Source organism: Rousettus aegyptiacus, unplaced genomic scaffold (genome assembly GCF_014176215.1).
Source record: "Rousettus aegyptiacus isolate mRouAeg1 unplaced genomic scaffold, mRouAeg1.p scaffold_m13_p_2, whole genome shotgun sequence".
Lineage (NCBI taxonomy): Eukaryota > Metazoa > Chordata > Mammalia > Chiroptera > Pteropodidae > Rousettus > Rousettus aegyptiacus.
This window is the reverse complement of record NW_023416295.1, coordinates 170,789,891-170,815,436: the sequence shown is the minus strand read 5'-3', so window position 1 is coordinate 170,815,436 and position 25,546 is coordinate 170,789,891. Positions and strand designations below refer to the sequence as shown.

General features: G+C 59.8%; 1 protein-coding gene across 3 annotated transcripts; it reads right to left on the bottom strand.

The window, feature by feature from the left end:
• On the bottom strand, positions 1–25,546 carry SYNGR1 (synaptogyrin 1). 3 transcript variants are annotated; one of them, XM_016128895.2, is made up of 4 exons: positions 25,388–25,546; positions 9,312–9,549; positions 7,861–8,006; positions 1–3,774 (listed from the first exon to the last, which is right to left on the bottom strand). In XM_016128895.2, exons 1-4 carry the CDS (start codon positions 25,484–25,486, stop codon positions 3,553–3,555), a joined length of 705 nt encoding a protein of 234 aa, XP_015984381.1. In that variant the 5' UTR covers positions 25,487–25,546; the 3' UTR covers positions 1–3,552. The 3 variants fall into 3 exon arrangements, with proteins under 3 accessions (XP_015984381.1, XP_015984382.1, XP_015984383.1); XM_016128896.2 differs by having other exon boundaries at positions 1–3,708; XM_016128897.2 differs by lacking the exon at positions 1–3,774 and adding an exon at positions 6,177–6,484.

Sequence of the window (25,546 nt, the reverse complement as noted above, 5' to 3'; positions counted from 1 at the left end):
TGGGTTTTGAGTCTTCACTTTATTTACTGTCACCAGAAGTCACCACCTTCACTTGGTTCACCATGAATGGACGGACGTCATAAAGGAGGGTGCCATGGGGCCATTGGAGTCACTCTTGAGACTTGACCAGGTGGCGGGGGGAGTCCAGAGTGGGCGCCCGCGATGGGGACCGCCATTCACTGCACACACGCGCACACGCACAGATACATTTGTGGAGCCTTATATTATACATCTTATATATAGAAAATATATATATTTATACTATACACAGGCAGTAATGCTGCAGGAAGGGCCGGGTCACCCAGACAAGGGCTGTGGGCACCAGGGGAAGGGGAGTGTCACATCAAGAGACAGCGCTAGGAGGTGGCCGGACCAGCCCATCCTCTCATACTCTTGGGAGAAATGCTCCCCCTTTGTGCTCCTTAGAGAATCGACAGGGTCTTGGGCCAAGATTGGGGAGCCCCCGAGTGGTAACAAGTGGGGGCTGTTGGTTACATGGGGGAAGCCTGGGACCCCACAAGTCTCTGAAGATCAAGAATCACCAGGGAAGGTTAGAGCGGGGAGCGGACCAATGTCCTGGTAAATAGCCCCTCAGTTGTTACAGCCCTGGGGGACCAGGAGTCACACCAGGGCAGTCAGCCTGGGAGTGCACAGGACGAGTGTCAACTCAGAGGCAGGACACCTGGATCCTGAACCTCGAGCTCTGTGCCTGGCTTTGGACAAGTCACTGTCTTCCTGGCCCAGACTCTAGGAGCCCTCGCAGCTCTAGCCTTGTACGGAACCCGGTTTTCCTGGGCCTTCTCTTGTTCTTGATGGGAAGAGGGAACCCAAATGAGAGAGCAGGATGCAGGGGGCCTCCTCCGAGGAAAGGCTTGGAAGCAAGGGGGTGCAGCAGGGAGGGAAAAGGGGATACTGGTAGCCTGGGAACAAAGGCTTTCAGTTTGGGGCCCCAGGGTGTCCTCAGCCAACAGAAGGAGCCAGGCTTCCCCCATCAACCTCTCAGTAGGGGTCAGGAGTTCTGAGTCTCGTTCAAGCTCTGCCCTGCAACATCTCTCGCCTTGTTTATCACCCCCACTATTGGCTGGCCCCTGCCAGCGCCCAGCCTGCTGGTGGGCCTGCTGGCGGGGTCGTACCTCAGGTGAGTGAGGAATGCTGAGTGAGAGGATTCTGTGCCCCGACTCCTGGCGGGGGTCTTGTAAACTTTCCTGGGCTGGGGCGGTAGGGAGAGTCTGCAATCAACACCCAGGAGCTGGGTGAAGCTTAAATGTACCCTGCCCTTCACCCCAGCTTTGCCAGAGCTGGTTGGTGCTCAGGGAGGACAGGCAGGCAGCACCCTGGGGTCTCCCAGTGCCCTTCGGCAGGGGAGGTTTTTGGTGGGGAGCGGGCAAGGAGACAGACTTCTCACAGCCTCCCGCATGGACACAGAGTTTCCACCAGAAACATACCCACGCCGGCCTGCACCCTTACCCGCTCCACAAACCTCTGGTCTGGTACAGCCTGGCAGATACCATGACCCCCTCCTGTTCCCCCTTGGGCCACCTGCAGGGAGAGGACCACAGATAGAGCCCCTTCTCCGGATGGGGAAAACTGAAGTCAGCAACAACCAGCTGTCACTTGGCTGTCTGGGGTCCTCTCCCGTCACTGCTGCCCCTTGGGAAAACTCGAACAGACCTGAGTTCGGCTCCAAGCCCCACGGCGAACTCACGCTCTCTGAGCCCGCTCCCCTTTTTGTTAAGTGGGGACAATGCTACTTTTCTGCCTAGGAGATCTCTTCTCCTGCCTCATTGCTGTGCTAACTCCTGCCATCCCAGGGCCCTCCCCCAGGAGGCTCAGCCCGTCGTGCACCCGTCGGCCCTCTGCCCAGCAACGCACCCTGGTCCAGTGGTCTAGTGCTCCTCTCTGACCGACTATCAGCGCCTTATCCCAAGCACAGGTGCCCCATGCTGAATCACTGGGCAGGTGAGTGACTATTACCTGCCTCTTGGGGTTCTCGTGAGGGTGCCGGTGGTGGCTATACCCAGCACTGTCCCTTTGCCCTGCTCCTGGGGAACTGGGACCCAGGTCTTCCCACACCTTTCTCCGCTGCTCAAGGCCTCCCTGTCCCGTAAGGCTCAGTGAAGAGCCTGCTGTAAGCAGGAACCTCTCCTTGCCCCCCACCCATAACCCTCCTTGTGCCTTGGGAACACCTGCTACCCTGTCCCCTACAGCCCGTGGCCTCCAGGGGCTCTCGCCATTCATCTCGGGGGAGTTTGTCCCACAGCAGCAGCTCCAGGCTGGCCATGCAGGGTCCAGAGCCCCTGCCCTGTCTACTCACCCTCCCGCATGGACATAGATTTTCCCTCCCACAGGGAGACCGGCCCCAGTGGGCCTTCTAGAAGGCCAGAGGAGGGACCCTCCATGCCTTTGGCTACTGCAGCCCCTTAGCCCCTGGCTGACCCTGGTGAAGGGAAAGATGACACAGTGTCCCAGATCAGTTGTTTCCTGGGAGGTCACAAGGGCAGGGAACTGGGCACTGGCTGGGTGGCTGGGGCCAAGAAACCCAAGCAGCAAGCCCAGCTCTGCCACGCGCTCACTGTCACCTTGGACCGGCTGCTGCCCCTCTGGGCCTCCTCGTCCACCCAGCCCTGAGCAGGGTCGTAGCGAACCCCTCCTAGAGGCAGGGACAATGGTGAGTCCTCGGGCAGGCCACGAAGGCAGCGCTGAGTGATACGCAGGGACGTTCCCACGCTGGGCGGGGCCCTTGGGGATGTGGGGAGAGGGCCTGGAGGCAGGGCCGTCCCGCTGCGGACCATCTGGGGCCCTAGCTTGCAGCGGAATCAGGGCGTCTCACAGGCTGAGGTCCCCAAGGCGTCCCAGAACAGGAGCACTGAGCAGTGGAGCCCCAGGCTCGGGGACAGGGGAAGGGAGGGAAGACTGGGGACAACAGGTGCTCCGCAGTCAGGTGGCCTGGGCTCGGTCCCACCTCCACCACCTGCTGCCTGAGTGACCCTGGGGGGGTGACTCTGACTCCTCCGGTCTCGGTTTCCTCAACCGTAAAATGCAGACGGCCCAACGCTTCCGGCAGGGCTGCCGTGTCGCTCCTGGCAGGCGCCATCCCGCAGTGTGTCGGGGGTGCTCACACTCGCCCTGCAGCCAAACCTCCCAGCACCACCCCGGTCTCCGCCCCGCCACGCCGCGACCAACGGGGCCTCCTCCGCCTCTCGTCTTCCCCCTTCCCAGACACCATTTCTCATTCGCACCCGTGCTAAGCACGGGACAGATATGCAGTAGGCGCTCAGTGAATGTTCGATGACACAATGAATGAATGTCGACACCCCAGACTCCTGCTGGACACACTCGCACACACATGTAGACATCCCCACGCCACCCCCCACGTACACGCCTTACGCCCCGCTCCACCCTGAGCTGCCCTGGACCTCAGCGGAACCACCAGGAGGCTGGTGAGGTGCTGGGCAGGGCAGCCTGGGCGAGCAGGGGGCCGGCGTGGAGGGAGGGCCTAGGGGTGCCTGGGGCTGGGGCAGGGGCGGGCAGGGGGCAGGCGGTCACTGCGTCTCAGTAGCCCTGTGACTGGTAGCCCTGGGGCTCAGTGTCGAAGGCGTTGGCCGGCTGCTGGTAGGTGCCGCCCATGCCGGCGGGGTCCGGCCCAGCGCTGGGCTCCACGTAGGGGGCATAAGGCATGCTGGAGTCCTGGCTGGGGTCCATGTAGTCCTGGGAGAAGAGGGCCGAGTCGGCGCCAATCTGGTACCGCTTGAAGGCCAGCACGGCCTGGCCCGCCTGGGGACGGGAGCCAGTGGGGACGGGGACAGGCAGGAGGGGATGGTTAGGGGAGAGACAGACAAGAGCACCAGGTTAGTGGCGGTTAGTTCACAGGACACAGGTAACAGAGAGTTAAACATCCTCCCAGCACCAAAGATGGAACCAAGCTTGGCTGAGGGGAAGGGAGGCCGTCCTTGCCGCCAGCCCTGGAGAGGCCCGGCTCATGTCCAGCCAGAACGGACTTCAGCAGTCACCTGCCCCATGGCCCCCAATCCCAGAGGTCATTCTGGGCCACCCGAAATTCTAGAGTCTCCACTGCGGAGTGTTAAAATGGCCCAAACTGTCTTCTCAGGGCTGTCCTGTGGAACGTGGTAGGATAGAGAACTGTCGGCATCTCCTAAAAATCGTTGTTTCTCTTGCTGGGTGCAGCCGTGCGACTAGGTTCTGGCCAACAGGTCATCCCCAGTTCTTTGTCCCACCTTTTGACTTGATGCCTGGAACGCAGATGTGATAGCTAGAGCTCTAGTTGCCATGACGAACCATGAGGTCCAGGAGCCGGATTGTAGGGATGGAAGAGGCCTGGGTCACTAAAGATTTCTGGAGCCAGTTGGGAAAAACTTGTCTATAGCATACGTGCTTTTTGGAAATTCTTTTTAGGTAAAAGCAATTATACTGTCATTAAGGACAATGACATTAACTACACCGGGAATAAATTACATCTGTCATTAAAAAAACAGTTTGTAGGTTTACATGGAAAGTCTCTCCAGAGATCTGTCCAGCCCAGGTTATCTGCCTGTGACTGAAAGACGCTAACGGTCTACATGTCTCTGTTTGGGAGCTGGAGAGACCGAGGCCTAAAGAAGGGAGGCCTCAAGGCAAAGTCAGTGTCAGAGCCCAGATCGAGACACAGGGCTCCTGTCCCTTCCAGGGCCAGGGCCCTCCCTGCCTCCTTTCCTTCGATCAGCCCCCTGACAAGGCACTAAATCAAAAGGGCCATCAGGTCAGAGGCAGGTGCTCGGCATTGTATTCTAGAAAGTTCCAGAAGCCCAGTGACTAGGCATTAACTTCTGATTTGTGTCCCTGGAGAAAGCTGAGGGGCAGCCCTTTCTGGGAAGTGGCTGTTTAAAGCAAAGTGTCAGGGGCCTGGGAAGTCAGGCCCAAAGGAGCAGGGCTGGGGCAATCAGACGTGGCCCTGTTGCATTTTCCACTGTGTAGGGCTGAGGGCCTGGCTGCTGGGGGCTCAGACGCAGGAGCCTTGAGAAGCAGGGAGGCGTAAAGGCCCCCTGGAATAGCGGCCAGGCCTTCTGCAGCCTGGAGCCACCGGCGGGCCCGCAGGGGTACACGGGGCAGTGAATGAAGGGCATCTGCAGACCTGGCTCTCCCAGATCTCCCAGGCTCCACTCTGCAGGCTGGTTTCCTGCACGGAGACAGAGGGCTGGAGCAGATGACCTCTGCAGATCAGGGACAGGGCTCTGGCTACGGGCACCTAGTGCTGACTGTGGGGCTCCTGTGCCCTCACTGAGTCAAGGCCTCCCTTAGCCACTCAGTTCAAGGGGCCATAAGACAGGAGCAAAGGAGGGGTGTGGGCCCTTGCTGGACTACAGTGCAGAGGGGAGGCTGCAGTTCTGCTCAGAGCCTAGGGACCTGGTGGTCCACCTGGCCTTGCATCTTCGGAGCAGGCAGAGTCTCTGGAGCCTCTCCACTGTGCTGCAAGCAGCCTGCACTTGCATGCCTCCAGTGTTAGGAAGCTCACTCTCTGCATGCTCTGCTCTGGGGGTCTGATTGTGCTCCATGACTTCCTCGACCCCTGCAGAGAGTAGAGGGATCCGGGGGTTCCTGCCCAGGCAGCCGATGGCCCCAAAGAGGGAAACTGTGGACAACTGGAGGCCAAAGTCCTTTGGAAGAACAAGGACTCACCACTTGAGGGTTACTCCTAAAGATGATATTACGGAGGTGTCCCCGACTCCTTGCAGAGAATGAATGAATGAATGAATGAGTGAGTAAACGAAAGAATGGAAGAGCCTACATTTATGGAGCGTCTCTGTGCCAACCTTTGTTTCATCTGCACAACGGCCCCAAGAGGTTGGTCCATCATCACTCCTCAGTCCAGGGATGTGGAGGAGGCTGAGGGGTGCAGGGGTTTGGCCAGGGCCACACATCACGTGAGAGCAGAGCTGGGCCAGGCGCCCTCCGAGGTCCTCGGCCAGGCCCCCCTGGCAGCCGGCTGTGGGCCAGGCACCCGCATTGTCCATGGCTCAGGCTCAGCACCCTGGCAGCCGCGTGCCTGGAGCCATCTCCAGCCCTCTAACAGCCTGGGGCAGTCCCCTCCGGGGGGGGATTTGGATTTGTCTGTCTTCCCTGTCCCCAGCCTGTGGGCTCCTGAGGCCTGGGAGCCCATTTGATTCATCATTAGGCACAAAACTGCTCGATAAATGTTTACTGAGTGGACGGACACATGAAGAATAAACAAAGGAGGCGATGAATGAGTCAGTGGTGAGTCTTAAGTGGCCTCTCAGACCAGCCTTCCCCGGCCCCGCAAGCCCTGGCGTCCTGGCCATTCCGGGCAGTGGGCCGCCCCCAAAGCCTCGCCATGCGGCAGGACACAGGGCTCCCTGATTCTGGAAGCTGGGCAGGCCTATGGCTGTGCTGAAGCGGGAAACAGCGTGCTGTATTCCTCCTGGAAGGTAAGGTCCTTGAATCTCCGCACGGCCAGGGCGGCGGTCAGGCTCTGCCAGGAGAGAGCAGGGGTGAGGCCAGCACGGGGGAGCTGGGAAGGGCCGAGGTGCCAGCAGGGAGGCAGGCTTCCGCGGACCAGGGGGGTACCTGTCAGTCGGGGTTTCAGACCTGGCCCCGAAAGTCCTGGTGCCCAATCGCCACCCCACCTCTGTGAGCCCTGCCCCCACCTCAGGGCTTGTAGGGCTGGGCGGTTCCCACTTCCAGGGCACCTTCTCTGGTCTGAGATCCCCTGGGGTCACCGGGTTCTTCCTGCCCAGCCCTGCAGACAGAGCTATGGAGTGACTCACAGGTCGCCTCATCTAAACTCTAGCTCCCAGTATTGTATTGCGGGGAAGGGATCCCAGGAAAAAATGGATATCCAGAGCCCTCTGAAAGAGAAGTCGCCCCAGGTAGGCCCAGGAGGGTGGGGGCACAGGGAGGGCTGGCTGCCTATATAGAGCCCCGGGGACTCCTTGCAAAAGGCCAGGCTGAGGGCTGCTCCGAGGCCTGGGGGTCGGGGGTGGAGGCTCTGGACAGTGGCGGGGGGACCCTTACGATGGAGACATGAAGCCAATGTGACCCCAGATATTTGCAGGAGGGAGATGAAGAGAGAAGAAATAAATCGAGATGGCCTGGAACTCGACTCCAGGGGGCGGTCTTGCCATCATGCTGGTGGGCGCTCCAGACCATGGGGTTCAGGACTGCCCTCTGGCCAGTCTAGCCCAGACACATGCTCTCCTTGACCCACAGAATAGTTTTCAAAACTTGAATACATTGCGAACACATAAAGATCAGATTTCACATAGAAATTCAAATTCCTGGCTTCTCTGGAAAACAGAAGACCCAGCCTCTGGGGGTCCTCACGGGGTCCTCATTCCTGCTTCGGAGCAGGGGCCGAGCAGAGGGGGCCGTTTCAGGACGGGCGCGGACATACCACCGGCCTGCTCACGCCTTCTCATGCCCTGCCTGCCCGGTGGACAGCTGATCTGCGACACCTTCCCCAAAGCCAATATCCTGATTTTACAGGTGGGAAGACAGAGGCCCAGAAAGTCAGAGGCGGCCCCAAGGTGAGACCCAGGTCTCCTGACTCCCAGGCCTGGGCTCCCTCCCGGCTCTGGAACCTTGGAGGCTTAGCTCCCCGTGCAGGCCTCGGCCTCCCTGTCTGTTAGCGAGGACAGGAAACACCAGCGACCGTGGCGGGCACTCTGTACCAAAGCGAGGGTCTGCCATCACCCCGTGACTGTCCTCACCGGCGGTGGGGACAGCTTCCTTCCTCAGGGGGCAGGCCCGCCTGAGTGCTGAGGAGACAGCCCCTGGCTAGGCTGGAAGGCCCCGGCCCGTGAGCCTGGCGCGGTGGGCGAGTGTGGGCCGCGTGGGCTGTGTACTCACCCATGTGAAGATGGAGAAGAAGGAGAAGGCGATGGCGGCCCGGGCTGCGTCCGTCCCTTCGTTCAGCGGGTTGTCCTTGGGCTTGGAGACCTGCCACTGATTGGCCAGGTAGCAGAAGCCCACGAACCAGAGGAAGGCCCAGAAGGCTGGGGGGTGTCCACCAGCATCATGCAGAACGGGCCACGTGTGGAGAGAGGGGGCAGGGGGGGGAAAATGGGGGACCCGAGGAACAAGGGGAGGTTCAAGAGCACGTCTCCCATGCTCCCCCACCCCAAAGAGTGGGGAGGGGCGGAGAGGAGAGCATAGGGAAGTGAGGCAAGAACAGAGAGGTCAGGCAGATGCACAGCCAGAGAGAGACATGGAAAGGAGTCGGCCAAGGCCCAGGGAGAGCCAGGGGCAGTGGGGGGGGGGGGCGGTGGCAGGAGGGAGAGAGAGAGAGAAAGTCAGTCAGCCTGGGCTGGCATTTCTCTAACCTCTGCCAAGCACAGACTTCCCAGCCACCTCAGACTGGCCCACTGTCCACCCCGGGGCCCCGTGGCATTCTGGGAGGAGCAGCCCCTGTCCCCACCCCACTGCGGGCTCCCAGAGAGCTGGGCAGGGGGAGGGTTACGGACGCTGGGGCGAGGATGTGGCTCAACCTCTGATGTGCCTGAAGCCTCACAAGGTCCCCGAGGTTAGCGAGGGGCCCTCTGGGCCACGGTCCGGGGAGTTCGGCAGTGGGAGCCCTGTGGGAATCTCCCGTGATGCCCAGGGTCTCTTCCAAGAGGCCCAGGGTGTATGTGCCCAGGAAGTGGGGTGTCTAGAGCCCAGTCCCTCCCAGAGGCACTGTTGGGGAGCCCTGGGGCTCTGAGCAATACGGTTTGAGAACTATTAATTTTGTTCTAGTTCCTTCAAGTCTAAGGGACCCCAGACCTTGCCAGGCTCACTCTGAGAGTCCCAGGTCTGGAAATGGGGGGTGGTTCCTGCCAGAGACCTGAGACCCAGGCCCTTAGGCCAGAGAGGTGGGAAGTCTGATGACCTCCAACCCAAGCCTCCACCAATCAGAACTCCCGGACTTGTGGGACTGCCGTCAGGGTACCTCTGCCAAGGCCATCTCTGAAGGGCAAGAGCAGCAGGTCGCGCCAGCTCCCCAGCTCCAGGTTCTGACCCTCCCAGGGTCCCCACTGAGTGCCAGGGCCTTCGGTTACCGCCCTGTTTCGTTCTTGTGGGGCTCCGCCAGGGAGGTGGCAGAGAAGAGGCCACTGAGAGCTGAGATGGCTCCCTGGACACTGCACCCCCTTCCCCGCTGCGGCCAGCCCTGGTCCCACCCGTCCCTGTTGCCAGTCCTGCGACCCGAAGCCTCACCCTTCAGCCACCCCACAGCTGTGCGCGAGGATTGACCGGGGAGCAGGGCCGGGCGGCCCTCTGCACCCCGCGGTGTGGAGGGGGCGCCCTCTGGCGTGGGGACTCACCCGAGACACCGATGTCGGACAGGACGGCTTTCTTGCGGTCTTTCACGCTGCTGATCTGCGGGAAGTACACGTCCAGGGCCAGGTAAAGCAGGCAGGTGAGGAAGGCGAGCACACCCACGGTCACGCCGTAGCTGCAGGCGTTGGGGTTTCGGTTGTAGATGCAGAATTCCTCGCCCTCCGAGGGGGTGTTGAGGTAGCCCTCGTTCACGATGGAGCCGAACACCACGATGGAGAACACCTGCGGGAGGGGGCGGGGCGGGGCCTGAGAGCTGGGTAGGCCCCGCCCAGTCCCAGCCCTGGGCAGGGCGCTACCCGCCCCTCTGTGAGCCCTCTTCACCCCGAACTGCAGGCCTTTCGCGGGGGAGGCCCAGAGAGGGTGTCACGCAGCACAGGGGGGATCAACTGCGTCCTTCCTCAGCTCCAGGCACTGAGGACCTCTGACCACGGATGTGGCCCCCCCAAACCTGGAGGTCCTGAGAGGTCTTCCTGGGCCCTGACATCGAGGTTCCTCCCGGACGGGACTCCGCCTTCCAGAACCAGCGGTCTCATGCCCTCCTGGGCTGTGAACCTTCTAAGCCTCCACGCCCATCCGCGCCCCCCTCCCCTCTGCGGAGCTATGGGGCTGTTCTGGGGTCTCAGGCCCTGTCCTCGGTCCCGCCCTCGGCAAAAGGAAGGAGTGATGAATGAGAATACCACCAGTCACAGTCCCGCCAGTCACAGGGCAACCTGTACCGCCCTGTGTGTTACACGGGGCGCCTCGTGCGACCCCTGCCGACAACCCTCCCCGAATGGTCCGCGTCAGCTGGGCTGGGAGCCAGCTAAGATGCCCCGTGGCGTTCACGCCCTCTGCAGACTCCTTGGCTTGCACTGTGCGCTGGGCCTAGCGATTCGCGACCCAGTATGGCGGAACGTGGTGGGATGCCACTTCTGCGAGGAGGTCAGAAGACTCCGGCTTCCATCTCGTCCACTCTCCTGCCCCCTCTCATTTGTTCGCTCTGCTGGAAGCAGACGCCGTGTTACCAGCTGCCCGTGGAGAGGCCCGCCTGGCAGGGGACTGGGGGCGGCCTCCAGCCAACGGCCAGCAGGGAACTGAGCCCCTCAGTCCAACAGCCCACAGGGAGTCGAGTCCTGCCAGCACCACGTGAATTTGAAAATGGATCCGTCATCGGCCGTCAGATGAGACCACGGCCCCGGCTGACACTGCGGTTGCAGCCTGTGACAGACCCTGAGGCAGGGGCGCCGAGCTAAGCAGATTTCTGACCACAGAAACTCTAAGGTGACAAATGTTTGTTACAAGCCACTACGTTTTGGGGTAATTTGTTACGCAGCAATAGCTAACTAATATGAAATTAGTTATCGTCGGCATTTTGCAGATGAGGCAGTTAAGGTGCAGGTATTGGTAATGAGCCCAGAGTCACATGACGGGTGAGCGGCGGAGCTGGCTCCAAACCCAGGGACCTGACTCTAAAGTGCATGCTTTTCTTCTTGCCTCTCAGTTGCTTTGAAACTTTACGAGGATGAAGAAACCCAAACCCAACAGACATACAAGAAGACAGAGCCTCGGGTGTGGCCTGCAGTGAGCTTGTGGCGGAGGCCAGGGCGGATTCCCATGGTCCATTTTCCACCTCTTTGTTTTCCTATTTTTCTATAAGAAACTTTAATATCAATATAAGCCAGACATATTTTCATCCTCGGCTAATGCCCGGGATGGCTAGGGAGTCCAGGGCAGGTAAACCAGTCCTGGACAAGGGGGCTGCCAACACCTCTCAGAAAAAATATGAGAAGCATTCCTATGTTTTTATCTCATCTTTTTAAGATGACTATACTTCACATCGGTTTTATAATGTACTGGATATATTAGTGTAGTAGTAATATACATAAAACTAAGTTACATTTAATGGGAGGACCGATTCAAAAAGTTTTCCTGAAGGAGTGAGTGATTAAAAATTTGGAGACCTCTGGTTCATGACTCTCTGTGTTCAGAAGGATTCTGACCTAAATGCCATCAGTGGATGAACAGAGAAGCAAGTCAAAGCATATCCACACAATGGAATATTATTCAGCCATAAAAAGGACCGCAGTTCTGATACATGCTGGATGAACCTTAAAACAAGTGGGAAAAAAAAAAAGTGAAAGAAGCCAGACACAAAAGGTCAATATTATATGATTTCTTCTATGTGCTATATCCATAATAGAGACAAAAAGCCAGCTAGAGGTACAGGGGTAAGGGGCGGAAGAACGGGCAGTAATTGCTTAATGTGTATGGGGTGTTTTATGTGGTAATAGTTTTGAAACTAGGAAGAGGCAGCGACTGCACATTGTAAATGCACTAAATGCCACTGAATTGTACACCTTAAAATGGTTTGTTGTATGTTATGTGCATTTTCCTACAATTAAAAAAGAGAAAGGATTGTGGGGCTGTGTCCTGGTCCGGCCCTGGGTACAGCGGTGGGCCGCGGGCCACACCTGCTGGAATGCACGCACAGCCACGGCCCTGCAGACCCGTGCAGGCGTCCTGACTCACGGCTCTGCCCTGTCACGGAGGGGGCGATTCGTACTGCCCCCCATTAACAGAGTAGGAAAACTGAGGCTCAGAAAGATGTGACGCTGTTGTTAGCAATACAGGCTGAACGTGGACCCAGGTCTTCCGATTCTCAGCCCTGTGCTTTTTTCTGCCAGATCAAGTTCTCAGTCTCAGGAGGTGGGTCCTGAAGAAGGGGGTCATTTCCTGAGACCTGAGGGACCCACGGGGCAGCATCAGTGTCACTGGGTCAGGCGGTGTGATTGGAGAGCTGTGTCTGGTACTCAGGGGCCCGCAGGGGAGAGGCAGGAAGTCCTGACTTCAAAGCGCCTCCTGACAGTCCCTGGGGGCTGGAAGAGACCTCGTGGCTGCTAGAGGGGAAAAGGGTGGACCCTCGTCCAAAAGCAGGACAGAGGAGGGAGGGGAAGCAGGCAGCCAAAGTCTTAGCTTTGGGGACAGCAGAGAAGGAACACTGAGATGGGCCCTCTTGAGGGAGAGAAGCAGGGAGTCCTCGGAGAGGCCAGGAGGAAAGTGCCGGAGACCATATGCCCCCAAGAGGGTAAGGAGCAAGATCAAAATACCCTCCGAGGGACAGGGCTTAGGGCAGAGCGGAAGGAGGTTTCACAACAGCTCCCTGCTGCCTGTCTCAGGTCTCTGGGCCACTGGCCCCCCTCTCCACCCCATGGCCCTGGCAGACGTGGGCCTTGGTCAGGCATCTGTCACAGATCTAAGGCCTCTGGGTGCCTGGCACTGTGCTGGGAGGGGCCATCAAGGGGTAACCCCATCCACGAAGACCTTGTCTGGGAGCTGACCGTCTGGAGGGGCAGGAGTGAGGGGGCGAAGAGTCTGGGTCAGACGGTGGGGTTTTGCCAAAACCTAGCTTGGCCACTCGTCCAGTGGGTGACCTCATCTAGTGACGTGACCTCTCTGAGCCTTGGTTCCCTCCTCCGTAAACCGGGGCAGCAACAGCAGGAAACCACTGAGTGCTGTGAGGGGTGAGTGAGATCGTGCTTGCAAGACGCAGCATGTGACGCGGAGGGAGCAGCCCCCAGATGCTAGACCGACACTGAGTGAGGGGGTGGGGGGGACAGGAGGGAGGTGGTCAGGGAGGGGAGCTCGGCGCAGTGATCTCTGAACTGAGATGAGAAGGACATTCGGCGGGAGGCGCGTTTCAGGCAGACGAACAGAAAGGGCAGGAGGAGGAGGGTGGCTGGAGCAGTGACCAGGGAGCTGGGGCTGGAGAGGTTAAGAAGGGGCAGGAGGGGGCAGGAGAGGGGACAAGGCCTGGTGGGCCACAGCGGGGACACAGAATGTAAATCATACAGTGAGAGAAGTCACGGGAGAGTGACGAGATCTGGCTCCGGGGATCGCGGTCCCCACCCTGCGGCACGAAGGCCCCTTAAGCGGTTCCCACCGCCGCTGGAGACCATCCGTGCTTTTAGGGCTGGTGGCGAAGGCCTCGCCTCCCTGCGCTTCCCACCGACCACCTGCTCCTGGCCTCCTCACGCCCCAGGCCCTTTCCACTGTTTCCTCTCTGGAAGGCGGTTTCCGCACCACAGGTCCTGAGCTGTAACTCGCTTCTGTGTTTATGTTCGGTGGAGGTGGCGTGAGCTGCCGGGTGGCCCCTTGGTTCAGCATGTGCTGTCCTGGGACCTGAGCCCTCTGTACCCGCAGGGCCTCCCGCATCTGGGGCCTGGGAGGCCTCATCTCGGAGGCCAGAGACCTGGAGCTTGCCATCAGTCGTTCATTTTTTCAACATTATTTCCTGAGCACCTAGCATGTGCCAGGCCCTGTGCCAGGCCAAAGAGGCAGCAAGGTCCCTGTTCTCACCGAGGGAGACACACAGAAAGCCAATAAACGTGTAGGGAAGTCCTGACAAGTGTCCTGAAAAAGCACAAAGCAGAAAGAAAGCTGGACTGGGTAACTGGAGAGGGTGGGGGGCTCCAAGGAAGTGACCTCTGAGTAGGTGACCAACATTGCAGGGAGAAGTCTCCACAAGTACAAAGTCCTTGGGGCTCAAATAAGCTCGGAGTATTGAGGAGGCCCATGGAGGCCAATGTGGCTGGGGCGCAGGTGACTGAGGTAGGCAGGGGCTGGCCCCCTGCGCCTTGAGGGGCAGGATGAGCTCAGGAACCACTTCAGGTTCAAGAGCAGGCAAGTGACTTGATCTGACTTAGGTTTGAAAAGAATCACCCCGGCTGTGAGGGAGGAAAAAAAGACTGTAGGGGCAAAGGGAGAAGTGGGGGGACCAGCTGGGGGCTAAGCGGTGCCCCTGCGAGGGACGCGGGGCGGGGCGCTGGGCTGGCGAGGGCAGCGGAGATGGTGAGCAGTGCTGGGGTGCTGAATGTACCCTGACGGTAAAGCCACCTAAAGCCACCGGAAGCTGCTGACAGGTCTGCTGCTGGGAGCAAAAGGAGGAACAAAGGGCAGGTGGGGGAGGAGTTAGGCGTGACAGTCAGGAACAGAACTGTGCCTGCCGGGTCCCCGCAGGCTGTGCAGGGCTGGGCCAGGACGGGAAGCCTCACCTGGACCAGGCCTGGTAGTCTACAGATGGAGAAACTGAGGCTTGCAGAAGGGAAGAAACATTGCCAAGGACATACCACCAGCCCCTGCGGTCCCCCAAACTCCCTTCGGGACCCTAAGGCCCAGTTTAACTTCTCTATTTAGCTGTGATCTCCCTGACCCAGTGGGAGGGAGCTCCCCCCCTCCCCCAGGAAAAGGGCATGGGCCTCAGTTTCCATTCCTCAGCTGCATCTGGGGACCTGCCCAGGTCACTCAAACCTGAGCCTCTGAATCCAAGCTATGGCCAGCCTCTGGGGTGACTTGCTAGGGCTGGATCTTCAGGGACAGCAAGGTGCACACAGAGCAGCCACCAGGGGACCGGAAATTAAACCAGAATGAAATTCTATGCTGCGTGTTGCTGTCGGCATGGGGAAAACGCCCCGACGAGCAGGCCTACGGCGGGGACGGGAGACAGGTCTGCGGGCAGAGGCACCGAGGAAGCAGGAAGAGGATGGCGGGAGGGTGGCGTGGGGGGGGGGGCCCACGGAGGCCGCTGGTCGCCGGCAGGCACAGGAAGAGCCTCTTTCTCTTGAGCTAGAGAAAAATGTTAAAGGAAAAACAAAAACAAAACCCCACCAAGGTAAATGAGCCAAGGCTTTTTTTTTTGTTGTTATCTTTACAATCCAATCCTGGCTCTGTTTAAAAATGGATTCCAGATGGCACTTGGAGCTGAGCAGAGCAGTGTCCAACTCAGAAAAACAAATCAGAAGGAATCTCAGAATTCTGGAATTTCAGGATCTTGGGCCACTGGATTCAGCTACGCACAGACACGGAGAACTGCCGGACGGCCCTGGCCTCGGTCCCGCCCTCCCCCACTCGGCCGTCCCAGACGGCCCGGCCCGCAGCCCGCGGCCCGCGGAGTTGGCACTGCTTGCTCACTGCGCATCTGCTGTTCCTGCCCCCCCCCAACGCCCTTCCTCACCTTTGCCCTCTGTCAAATGGGAGTGAACTCCTCCTTGTCTTTCAAAACGCTGCTGGGAGGTGGTGACTCCCAGGCACCTTCTGGGACACCCACTGTCCCAGTCACTCTCCTCTACCCTGACCCCGCACACACTCCGGCTGGGGATTCACGGTCTGGTCTGTCTCCCCCGTGAGACCCCGAGACAGCTCCCAGCCTCCAGGGGGGCCTCGCGTCAACGGGAGCGCCCGACACAAATCATCTCATTTAATCCTCACCAAAGCCTCTAACGACAAAATATACCTAAAAACACCCCCACAAAGCAGGCTTCCTCGGCCCATTTCACAGAGAGGGGCGCAGAGGCTCAGAGGGGCCTGGGCTCTCCCTGGCGCCTAAGCGGGGCGCAGGGCCTCCCCGTGAAGGAGTGGATTCCAGCTCCCGAGCTTTAGCATCAGCATGAACCCCGGAAAGGACGCCGAGTGTCTCATGCCAGTCACCACTCACAGTGTAGGAGGGGCCGGGCACACCTTACTCCACACCCGCACGCAGAGCTGGCAGGCGGTGGGGAGCCACTGCCGGGCGTTGGCTCACCCAGGCCCGGGCAGAGCCGCGCCCAGGCCGCTGCTGCTCGCCCGCCCGGCACTTCCCAGAGGTCTGGCTTTAAGCATCCGTAGGCAGATGCGGAGTCTTCCCCCGGGGTAAGCTGTACACAGATGAGGTCTGGAGCCCGCAGCCCTCCAGGCTCACTAGCTCTGAAGGATACCTCTATCTCCCCCTGCACAGGACATCTGTTCCCGAGCCGAGTGCCGGGGAGGAGTCCCTGGTCCCTGCCCCACGCTGCGGCAGCCAGCTAGTGACCAATTCATCGAGTCTTGGCTGCTGTCCGCTTCCAGGTGGCAGCGTTTCTTGGCCAACCCAGTATGGCCTCCTCTCTGGCCTCTTTGCCTCCTCCAAACTGGCTCCAGGCAGCACCTGGGGTGCTCACCAACCCCAACTCTCGCCAGTCCCTCCCCCGGCTGCGGGGAAGGTTTCTCCCCCAGGGGCAGGCTCTGATACCCCTCTTTGGGCTGCTGGTCTCACCCTCAGCCTCTTCCAGCCTCCCAGCGACCTCAGGCCGCCCTCATCCTGGCTCCCGCCCGGCTGCTTAGACCCCAAACTGGGCTCATCCTTGAACTCCTTCCAGTTGGCAACCAGGCCTATTGCTTCACCTTCCCCCAAATAACTCGTGCATTACTCCATGCCACCATGCTGGTCCAGGCCGGTCACCTCTCACCAGGCGATGACAGCAGCTTCCCAGTCTCTGTGCCCACTTCTGCCCCCTGCACTGTCCCCTTTATAGCACTTGGAAAGATCCCTTTAAACCTAAGTCAGACCCTGTCACCCGCCCCTGGTCTATCCCGCCTACCCGTGCCATACCCTTCAGGGCTCCAGACCCATTCCCTTCCACTCTATGCTCCTGCTGCCTCCCCAGCTCATTCCTGCCTCAGGGGCTTTGCACTGGGCTCTCTTCCCTCCGCCTGGGATACCTAGAGTTCCCCAGATCTTCCTGATTGTCTCCTGCTTGTTCCTTCTCAACATCCAAATATCAATACAAGACACCTCCTCAGAGAAGCCCTCCAGACCTGACTCCCAGATCTACGATAGCCTCTAATACCTCAATATATTTTCTTGATAACATCGGTACTTAATTTTTTTTTTCTTTTGCTATTTATTGGTTCAGTTGTTGGGTTTTTGTCTCAGTCCCAGAGCCAGAGAGAAGATCAGGAAAGGCTTTGAGGGGAGCAAACAGCAAGCCTGATAAGATATGCAGAGGCAAAGGCGGTGCGAGAGTCAGGAGGAAGGAGTATCCCCTCCTCGGCATCCCCGGCTTATGCGCCCCCCACTTCCACACCTGTGACCACAGGGCGCTCACGCCCTCACAAGGGGGCTGCTGAGTCCCTCTCCCTCACGAGCTGCACCTGCCCACCGGCCGGTGTCCCCACCGAAGTGCTCCATCCTGCCCCCTGGGCCCCAGGGAAAGGCTGAGCGAGAAAGGAGCCTCCACGCTTCTGGGCGATGAGTCAGGCTGCCAAGGGCCCCCCCTTCATGGGAATGGGGCCCTGTCTCCCCCAAGGTCATGTGAGGAAACCGGCTGTAGCTAAGGCAGGGGGCGCGTGATGGGCACCGGGCAACCACTGGCTTCCTGAAGAGCCGCAGGGGTGAGGCAGGGTGGGTGGGGCGGCTATAGGGTCCCTGCTCTCCTCCTCTGCCCCTCACCAGTTCTGCAGCCTTGGATGTGACCTGCTGGGGATTAAGCCATAATCTTCCCGCAAGCTGTCCCCTTGAGTTCTCAGCAGTGGGGGTGGGGAATGGCCTTGGTGGGGCCGAGCGAGCAGCCCCCTGGTCCCCAGGTGCTGAGACTCGGCCTGGGTGGTCTGAAGCCTCCCCCTTCTCTCCACGGCGTCCCCACCCTCACCCTCCTGTGGCCGGGAGCCTCTTTAGAAAGGGGGAAACTGAGACCCAGAGAAGGGCCCAGGCAGAAGTACCCAGACTCCCAAGCCACGATCTGCACCCCAGGCCCTGCCTCATATTCTAGAAGAAAGATACAAAGGGGACGAGCCCTCGCTGTTCTTACAGCTGCTCACAAAGGGCACCAGGGAAGGGGGAGGGGACAGAGTGATCCCGGAAGAATCCTGGAAGGCTTTAAGGGGGAGGTGATATCTGAGTCGGGCCTTTAAGGCTGGGTAGGAGACTTGAATAGGGACGGTGGGTGGAAGGAGGAGGGCTGGGCAGTGCACGTCACACTGTCACACTGTCACACTGTCATTCACCCACGTGCGGAGTCCTGGCACGGTCTGGCACTGGGAACAGGGCCGTGCCGTGACGGACGCGGTCCCTGGCGGGCTCTCACGCTCTGCGGCACCGCTCGGCCTTCGCCATGCCCCGCCACCCCAGTCTCTGCCTGGCTGGCCTCATCCCTCTTATGGCAACTCTGCTGTCACCTCCCAGCCCTGACCTGAGAGAGTGTCCCCTCCACGAGACGGTGAGCCCTCCCCGCAGAGCGAGCACCCAGCGCACACGCGACATGTACGATAAGCGATAAGCAGGAGACGGCAGGGCGTCTGGGTCCTGCGGCTGTCGGGTCCGCTGCCTGCCAGATGCAGTCACGAGATCCATCAGTAACAACCGTCCCTGGATTTGGGAACATGCAGGTCACGGACGGACGTGGTGGAGAGGTGGGAGAAAGCCTGGCAGGGTGCGCGTGACAGCGAAGGAGACGGGGAACACTGCAGACAGCGACCACAGACAGACCCTCTGAAGGACCCGAGGAACGGGCAGGGAGGGAAAGAAGGCCCATCTGAAAGCAACCAGAGGGGGGCAGGGCGAAACCGGGCGAGGGGGGGGGCGGGCGGTGGAGAAGACGGAGGGGGGGAGCGTTGCTGGGTCTGGGACGCTGAGGAGGTGAGAGCATGGGGTCTCGTGGCGGCAGGGAAGCTGGCCTGGGCCGCCAGGGGGGAGGCGGCCTGGCGGAGGCCGCGGGGGATGTAAGCAGAGCTTTGCCAGGTGAGTGCAGAAGGCTAGAGCTAGAAGCAGGTGGGCGAGACCACTGGGGACCCCGAGCTGGAGAGGGGGACAGGCAGGACTGGGGTGAGGGCGGCACACAGTGGAGGGTCCCAGAGGTCCCAGGCTCAGAGGCCCCAGGTCCAAGGACCGCTGGAATCAAGGTAAGCGAGGGAGAGACCTAGAAAGACAGGAGGCGTTGGGGGGAGATGGCTACGCGAGCCCGTGCGGCCACAGGAGAGAACCAGGCGAGGGGTGCACCTGGCGAGAGCGGTCGGGGCAGGTGAGAACAAGGCTTCGACGACAAGGAATGAGGGCGGGGCTGGCGCTCCAGAGAGCAGGTGCCAAGTTGTGGGCATCTCGGCGGGACAGCGGAAGTGACCGGCGGCTGGCTCATAGTGAGGGCAGGGGCTGATGCTGTGCTGGAGTGAGATTCAAAGCTGGGGGAGCCCGGGGGACCCTGCCCACCTTCCTCTCACCCCACCCTGACCGTGAGTCATTTGAGGAGCCCTGGGTTGCTGGGGTCCCTGGATGATGGCGTGCTAAACAGTCTGGGTCTGACCGCCTGGGGCTATCCCAGGCAGCCACCCCTTCCCCCCAACATCCTCCTCCCCTTTAGAGGGGAGCTGAGCAAAATGCCATGCCTGGAAGAGAAGGCTCCCCTAGAAACACAGGCTTCACTGACCCAGCTCTGCTCCCCACAAAGCACTGGGCGGGGGCAGTGGTCCTGGGCATCACTTCTTTAAAGACCAAAACTTCCCAGCCTACAATCCACTAGGAGCGACAGCGGGGTTCTTTGAGGGTGGAAGGGTTGGGAACCGCCAGCCCAGTCCGACTAACCTCGTCCCGCCTGACAGATGGAGAAAGCGAGGCCTCGAGCACCTCCCGCGCCCTGCCCCGCGTCTCCTCCACCAGGCAGCTGGTCCTTCCGGTCTGGGTGCCGCGTGCGGCTCCCTCGCCAGAGCTGCCATCTGCCCTCTCCCTGTCCAACCTCCTCCTGCCGGCTTTTCCTCTTCCTCCCCCTGCCTTTGCACTTCCCTCCGAGGCTCGGGCCTGACAGCTTCGCACGAGCAGGCCATGTGGGACTCCCTGTGTGGCTGGGGACTCCCCGCAGCAGGAAGCAGGGGCCATGTCCTCGAAGTCAACGTGGGCTGTGATCCCAGCAACTCCCCGCAACCTCTCTGGGCCTCAGCTTCTCACCTAAAGTGGGAGCCACAAAACCCACTTGACGGGGACGTCACGTGCCTGGGAGCGCATCGTAGGGCAGGCTCTTCACAAGCCCGTTTTCACAAACCTTCACATCTACCCCAAACCCACACTCTAAACCCACCTTACAGATAAGGTAATGGAGGCTCGGAGAGGCCTGGGATTTTCCAAAGACCCATTCTGGGGGTCCTGCTCTTGATGCCAAGACTCAGGCTCTCCCGGGCCCCCAGAGCTGCCCCTCTACACAGGAAATGCCAAGATACCTGGCAGGATCCTGGAAACCAACATCTCCTGAACATTGCTTTGTGGCTGACCCCATCGACCCCTGCGAGACGGACCAGCCAAGGCTAAGCCACGGGCAGGCGGAGGAGTGAGGCAGGTTCCAACACTGTCAGCGACAAACACCAAAGGACCCAAAGGACCCAAAGGACCACTGGACCTATCTTCACTGACTTCGCTCCCCGAGTAAGCGACGAGAGAGCTAGGGAAGGCCAGGCTCGACGAGATCACACGCTTCCCGCCAGGACACCTGCCCCCTCCTCAACCCTCTCCCAGCCATGCTTCCACCCGGCGCACAGGCGGCTTCCGAAACACGCCTCTTCTCTGCTTAAAGCCCCTCCCTGTGGCTCCCCACGGCCGTCGGATGCAGTCCGGCTGGCGCTTCTGTCACCTGAGGCCCTTCGTGGGCTGCCCGCCCCTCCGGGCTCCTGACTTGTCACTCTCCCTCACACGCCTGGAGCCTCCGAGCACTCGCCATCACTTCTAAAACCCACTCAGACCTCGTGCCTCCAGGTATCTGCACGTGCTGTTCCTTCCACCGGGAACGCGTCGGAGCCACCTCCCCCTGGAAGCCCTCCGCTCCCCACTGGCAGAGGTAGCTCCGTCCCACTGGATCTCCTGGCAGGGTCCTCGGCCTCCCGGATGCTGCTTGTTGATTCAGTTCTGTTCTCACTGGACTGCGAGCATCTCTGGTGGGACATACAGGCTGGCACTCGGCAGGACTTGGTAAATGTGGAATGAACGGAGGCCAGAGGCTCTATCTCCACCTGGATCCCTTTCACCCACTGCCACAGGGGGCTCCAGAATTTCTATGAAGGGTGGCAAGGGCGTGGCAATCTGATTGGGAGTGGGGACGAGGGGTCTCTCGTCTTGAAGCTGCTGCGTCTGCAAAGCAAGGTCAGCTTTTATACTCAGCATTCACTTGGGACGATTGAGGGGGGCCTGATACAAACGAGGGTATAAAGCTGTCCTCTTGCAGCCACATCTTGGTGACACTGTGACCCAGACAGGGAAGCCACAGGGAGCAAACTAAATGAGGACCCTGCAGACCAGGTTCAAACTGCCGCTCTGACAGTCCGAGCCTTGAACCAGCAGACAAGTCCTCACCAGCCTGTGCCTAACTTCTGTCATCCGGGGGGGACAACGCATCCTGCTTACAGAATCCTGGGTGTTATAGCCGACGCCCTTACGAAATCAACCCTGGAAGTGGCAAAATTTCAAACGTTTTGTTGTTTTATTTTGCCAAGACAGAGTGTTAATTTTACAAACCCTCTCATCTACCGGCACCAATATCCAGTCCCACAGGTCATTTTGACCGCCTAAGACTATAACTCCGAAATGTGAGGTGCTCCTTTATACGAAGTCAGTTCCCTGCTGGAAATCGTGTCCCACTTGGCTCCAGCAAAAAGAGTCACTGCAGGCCGCAGGCTTGCAGCAGAAGCACCTCTGACCTAGCCCGGGCATGGGGTGGGCACAGCTGGTGCCTGAGGGAGCCAGGAGTAGCAAGAGATCCCCCGGCCCGCAGCCAGCACAGCCCCGTCTTCTCCCCAACCTGGGTCACAGGCAGCAGCTTGCACTTGCCCTAAACACTGTCCCCTCCTGCCCAGGGCAGGGTCTGCCAGAGGGCTCACCGGGCTCTCCTCCCACCTTTAGGAATTAGTCAGGTCCACAATCCTTGCTGGGAGCGATCGCCCTGACAGCTGTGTGTTCAAGGGGGTGGGGGGTGGGGGTCACAGGCGCAGGAGGGAGCTGAGAAAGCCTCAGTCAAGAGACAAGGGGGGTCCCAGGACTTGCTTCCGCCCCAGCAGGGCCAGGAGGTTCAAGGGGCGGGGCGGGGGGGAGGCTCAGGTTCTAGGGTGGGTCCAGGTTTGGTGAGGTCCTGAAGTGTACACACTTTGAGGGCCCTCTTTAACAGAAAAAGATTCTCTTTTTACAAATTTTACAAAATCACGAACCTGTCACACAGGGCGCCGGGCTCCTCCAGGGCTGTGGGAGGGGTCTGGGCAGCACGGGAGGGAGTCGTCCTAGAGTGAGTGACCAACCTGCGGAGTTCGTCTGGGACTGGGCGGTTCCCAGGACAGGCGACTGTCAGTGCTAAGGCCGGGAAAGTTCTGGCAAACCGGGACAAACTGCTCACCCCAGCTCAGGCTTCGCTGGGTGAAGCTTGTCACCAGTCTGCCAGAGTCCCCGGGGCGTTGAGAGGCCGTGAGGGTGAAGGATGCTCCCTAACTTGTTAAACTGTCTCAGCACACCCCGAATCTTTGAAGAAGACTGCGGGGAGGGGGCGGGGGGGAGCAGTAGCCCGCTCCAGGTGGTGGGATCTCACATATTTTCTCAACATTTTTTTATTGTGGTAAAATACACTCAAAATTTACTATCTTAACCATTTTTTTTTTGTATCCAGAAATAATCTTTATTGTCACTAGAATAAAACAGAACCTATCAACCGGCCTCAGTCCGTACAAAGTGTGGGGCCTAAGCCTGGGTTGCCCCATTCCTCCCATAACTCCCCAGGGCCAGTGCCCAGAAGTTTCATGAAGGGGAGGGAGCACCCCCAGTGCCTTCCCTTGGAAGAGGGTCGAGGGTGTACTGGGTGGGGGCTGGCCATTTTTAAGCGTACGGTTCAGTCGTATTAAGTACATTTATGTTGTTGCACAATCATCACGAGTGATTTCTGTATTTCCCAATTAATTGGCAAGCGTTACTTTTATGACCAGAAAAAAACTACATTTAAAGGGTGTTGATCAGCCTGTAACACATGCCTCTACTCACAAAGGTAGGGAGCAGGCCTAGGAGGCTGTGCGGGCACTTAGGGGGACTGGGGAGCTGGATGGGGGTTGGTACAAAGGATAAGGGGTAGGTGCCGAGATCCTCATCCTCTTATCCTTCTCAATTCTGAAATTCCAAGATTCCAAACTATTCCCGCCCCAAGGAAGCACTGGGCTCTGGAGACAGGACAATTTAGGTTCAAATCCTCCATTTGCCACTTACATGCTTAGTAACCTTGAGCCTCTTTGAGCCTCGGTTTCAAGTGTGACAAAGGCTGTTTGTTGGAGAAACTAGCTGGGTAATGGTGACAGCACTCCTGAATACAGCGGGTGCTCAGTCAGAGTCACTTTTCCTCCTCCTGCCTGGACCGTCCTCCCTGCACCCTGAAGTGCACACGCGTGAGTGGGCAGAATCCCCCGGTGCAGAGGGCTGAGTGGGGTCCCTGTTCAGACATGGCCTGATGGCTCATCCTTCCCGGCCCAAGTGGACATCACCTGCTCCATGAAGCCTCTCCCATTCCCACAGCAGCCGCGGAGACCCCTCCCCTTGTTCTGACGACCTCTGCCTGGGGGTGCCTTGCTCACTCCCCAGCTGACTAAGGGCTGTGTCTGAGTCATGCCGCCGTCCCTCAGGGCCCAGCAGACTCAATAAAGCTTTGCCACCACAGGCAGAAGTGACCCAAGCAGACAAACTACTCATACCTCCTCATAAAGCCAGTGGCTTCACACCACCGGCCAGTGGCCCAGGGGCCAGCAAAAGAGAGCAGTGCACACAGCCGGCCCACCAGATCAGGCAGGTGCCCCCCAGAGCCCTGCCTTTGCCAAGGGCATGTCAGGTCTCTGGAGAGCTAGACTGGCACAGATGAATGAATTCAGCAACACAAACCCTCATGGATGTGCCAGGGGTGCCAGGCCCTGTGCCAGCACTGGGGACCCAAAAACTAACAGAACAGGGCTTCCCTGCCTTCAAAGAGACCCCCGTCTGATGGGCAGTTGAGGAGGAAGGGGTTTCAACATGGCCACCCTTCCTGTGGCACCAGGAGGAGGTTTTGACCGTTTTAGACAAAGGAAAGGTAGCTCCAGAGATAAACACCAAAGCGGTCCCACCCGTCAGACCCTAATATGTCCCTGAAAACCCAGGAAATGAGGGAGCCTGAGCACCCTGAGGGCACAGCAGGCCTTAAGTGTAGCCCTCTGGGGTCACCGAAGTGCCCAGATCAGCCCTCCTGGTGTGGGCCCACGGGAATGGGCCCAAAGCCTGTAGAAGCGAGACCTCTAGTGAAGGTGTTTGGGCAATGGCCAGCCAACCCCCTTTCCCCCTGCCCCCAGAGCCCCAGGTACCTCCTTCCCAGACCTCAGCAGGCCTTCTTTACCTGGGATGCTGCCCAGGTCATGTGAACCCTTCTGTTCCATCCTCCTCTTCCCCACTCCATGTCTGAACAGGGACCCCAACTCAGCCCTCTGCACAGGTGGATTCTGCCCACTCCCTCAGCTAGAAGTCCAAAAGGGGTCTCTCTGTTCTTCACTGCAGGGGGTGGAGGAGGAACCCCAGCCCCCACAGGCATCCAGGTGTACCTCGTGGGGAGGGTGGTTGTCCCGAATTCATGAAATATCAGAGCCCAAGGAGGCTCCTCCCACATCTCTACAAATCGGGAAACTGAGGCATGAGAGAGGGAGTGATGCTCCCACCTCAGAATTTAACGCCTGGTTTCCTGCGAACGTTTCTTGTGTGGTTTCCAGCCCAAGGTCACGCTGCAAAGAAGCAGGTCCCGGGTGCAAGCCAGGTCTGAGGCTGGACGCATCGCTCCACACTGTCCCGGCTAAGGCAAACAAACCCGGGTTCCCTGCCCTCTCCTCCTGGAACGTCCACGACAGGAGCGGCGTGCTACGCCGCCAAACGATCCACGCCCTGATCCACCCCCCGAAAAGGCCACCTGAAACCCGGACACCGTCCCCACGGTCTCCGGTCTGCCACGGCGGCCGCGCGCAACCCGAGCCGCGAGCTGCAAGGCCGCGGCCTGGAGGTCACGGCGGTGGGGGGTTGGGTAGCGCACGAATGGGGGGCGCCGGGAAGCAAGGACCCCGGGGACGGCAGCGGGCATACCCCGCGAGCGTGTGGACCCCAGCCCCCGGGGCCGCGGAACGAGGGAAGGACTGGAGCCGGAACCCCGCAGGACGGCTTCCCGCAGGCTGCCGCGCCCCTGCCTGGGGGTCCGGTGGGGTCGGGGTCCACCGGGGCACGCCGCCCTTGCCCACGCCCCCACCCAACGCCCGGCCTGGCCAGGCCGCCAGCCGTCCTTACCCAAGACACGACGCGCAGGATGGTGTGCGGTTGCCGAACCAGGGTGTGGGGGTCGAAGGCGCCCCCGGCTTTGCCCGCTCCGTACGCACCCCCTTCCATCGTGCCTGCACGCGCGCGGTGCCCCCCGCTCGGCGCGCGCGGCCGCCCTTGCGCGTGCGC

Bases quoted from the DNA above. Each gene is read 5' to 3' on its own strand.
- SYNGR1 (XM_016128895.2), bottom strand. From the start codon at position 25,486: ATGGAAGGGGGTGCGTACGGAGCGGGCAAAGCCGGGGGCGCCTTCGAC. The intron at 9,550-25,387 runs GTAAGGACGGCT...CCCCTCCCGCAG, and splicing joins TCCTGCGCGTCGTGTCTTGG to GTGTTCTCCATCGTGGTGTT. The intron at 3,775-7,860 runs GTGAGTACACAG...TCCCGTCCCCAG, and splicing joins TCTTCTCCATCTTCACATGG to GCGGGCCAGGCCGTGCTGGC.